This window comes from Brassica oleracea, chromosome C4, assembly GCF_000695525.1.
Source record: "Brassica oleracea var. oleracea cultivar TO1000 chromosome C4, BOL, whole genome shotgun sequence".
Lineage (NCBI taxonomy): Eukaryota > Viridiplantae > Streptophyta > Magnoliopsida > Brassicales > Brassicaceae > Brassica > Brassica oleracea.
Window position 1 is genome coordinate 13,595,331 of NC_027751.1, and position 2,266 is coordinate 13,597,596.

At 25.5% G+C, this 2,266-nt stretch overlaps 1 protein-coding gene across 1 annotated transcript in view; it reads left to right on the plus strand.

Moving 5' to 3' along the window:
• The first annotated feature begins 285 nt into the window (after positions 1-285).
• LOC106341063 (protein FLOWERING LOCUS T-like) overlaps positions 286-2,266 on the plus strand; it is a 2,918-nt gene continuing 937 nt past the window's right edge. Inside the window, exons 1-2 of the mRNA XM_013779880.1 lie at positions 286-487; positions 1,220-1,281. Of these exons, the coding sequence (XP_013635334.1) occupies positions 287-487; positions 1,220-1,281 (263 nt within the window). The 5' untranslated portion in view covers position 286. The remainder of the gene's footprint in view (positions 488-1,219; positions 1,282-2,266) is intronic.

The following is a 2,266-nucleotide window of genomic DNA, read 5'->3' on the forward strand; positions in this document are numbered from 1 at the left end:
GATGAAATATAATTTGCAAAACTTTAGTTTATAGTTTAGAGTGGTGGAATGAAATACAACATTACAACCAACAGAAAAAAATGAAAAGTATGAATCAGAAGACGATAATAACTCGATAAGTGATGTACGTACGTCGAACCAGTTTTAGATTCTTGAAGATAACAAGACACGAATAAGGCAGTTGTAATGGTTTCATTTCAGCGACTATAAATATAGAAGATAGAAATGTAGGATTTATACGAAGAAACAAAAAACAAGCTTTTGTTGAGACTTGAGATCAAAGATCATGTCTTTAAGTCCGAGAGATCCTCTTGTGCTTGCAAGAGTTGTGGGTGATGTTGTTGATCCTTTCATGAGATTGATCTCTCTTAGGGTTAATTATGGCCAGAGACAGGTTACTAATGGTTTGGATCTAAGGACTTCTCAAGTTCTAAATAAACCAACGGTCGAGATCGGAGGAGATGACCTCAGAAATTTCTACACTTTGGTTCGTCTTATATCATCTATTTTTTTTTTTTTTTTGAAACCCCTTATATCATCTACTTAATTTAGTCAATATGTTAGGCTTGGGCATACCAACTTAAGTGTGATATTGTACTTCGATAATTCTTTTCTTTTATCTACCTAGCTACGTGATGTGTTTTCGAGTGTCTTGCATGCATAACTACTTTGGGTTTTTGGTGATTTTTTCCGGGAATTTTCTTGATTATCATGTTAATTTCTTTTTCTCCAAAATTTCTAGAAAAATCATAATTTTTAATAAGTTTTTTGAATTAATTAATAGTATTGAAACTTTAATATTTTTAATTTATAGAGGTTTATAGAGAACTTAACTACATCAATAAACCAATTTGGTATAAGAAAAGTTAATTAATTTATTGAATAATTGTTTAAATATGTTTAAATGTACTTTTCGAAAGCATAAATATCTGAGACAAAATATAATGACCTAGCAGTTGATATATATGAATGAATACATATTTTGGACGTCAGGACATGTAACTACGACCTTAACTCTATTAACTAGCTTTTTAGCAAAAAAAAAAAAACTCTATTAACTAGCATCAGCTTTTTTGTTAAGATAATCTAAGCTTTTAATTAATTCTTGCGTTATCATCTGCCAGAATTTTTTAAAAAATACATTTGTTAATGTTTTCTTGATCTTTTTGATCTTTCATCATCTTCTTATTCGTTTCGTGTTGACGGGGTATAAACGAAGGTTATGGTGGATCCAGATGTGCCAAGTCCAAGCAACCCTCACCTCCGAGAATATCTCCATTGGTTAGTATCAGCTCTCTAATCATTTCATTCTAATTTACTTGAGAGAAAAATACAACCCCACACTCACAGAGATTCTGTAAAAGTACAGAACATGACTTATAGTCAGGTTAATTTAGTTTTCAATTAAGAATTAAGAGTTTCATGTTATATCATACGCTTATCTACGCAACATATGTTTTTTTTTGTCTCACCTTTATAAAAATACATATGACTAGATTAAAATCTGCGCCTTGCGCGGGATAAACATTATATATATAAATTATTTTATGTATTATATGTTCTTATATATTATGAAATAATAAATATATATATTGAATAATTAAAAGTCAGTAATTATTATATATATATAATTAAATTAATGCGAACGTATAAATCAATTTTATTAATCCAAACAATTTTTTAAAAAATTTGATAGGATATGTAATTAAATTTAAATGATATTAACATATAAAGTATATTTTTAATATTAATGTCTATTAAATGATGCTTTCTACTCATATGTTTTTTTTGATCATGTGTATCTTTGATATCAAAAACTTTAAATTACTGATAACTAAATTTTCATTGTGGGATTAATAATTTTAGTAATTTATAATTTAAAAAAAAATATATCAATGTTAGTTTAAAACTTTTATCAAAAAAAATTATTCAAAGTAAATTTTGAAATTAAAATATTTATTTATTCAATATGGTTTATAGTTTAATTTAGAATGATATATATACATATATATTTTAAATCTTAATGATTAATTAAATTAGACTTTTATTTATATGATTTTGTAATCATTTGTATTTTGTCTTAACAAAACTATTAAACCATGGATGGCAAAATTTGAATGTGAGACTTTTAACAGTTTTAGTAATTTATAGTCGTTTTTTAAAATTTAAAATATAACATATACAGAAAAATCTAAATTTTTAAAATATGGTTATTGTGATTTTTTTAAATTATTTTAATAGTTTAAAATTAAACAAATTTGATAGA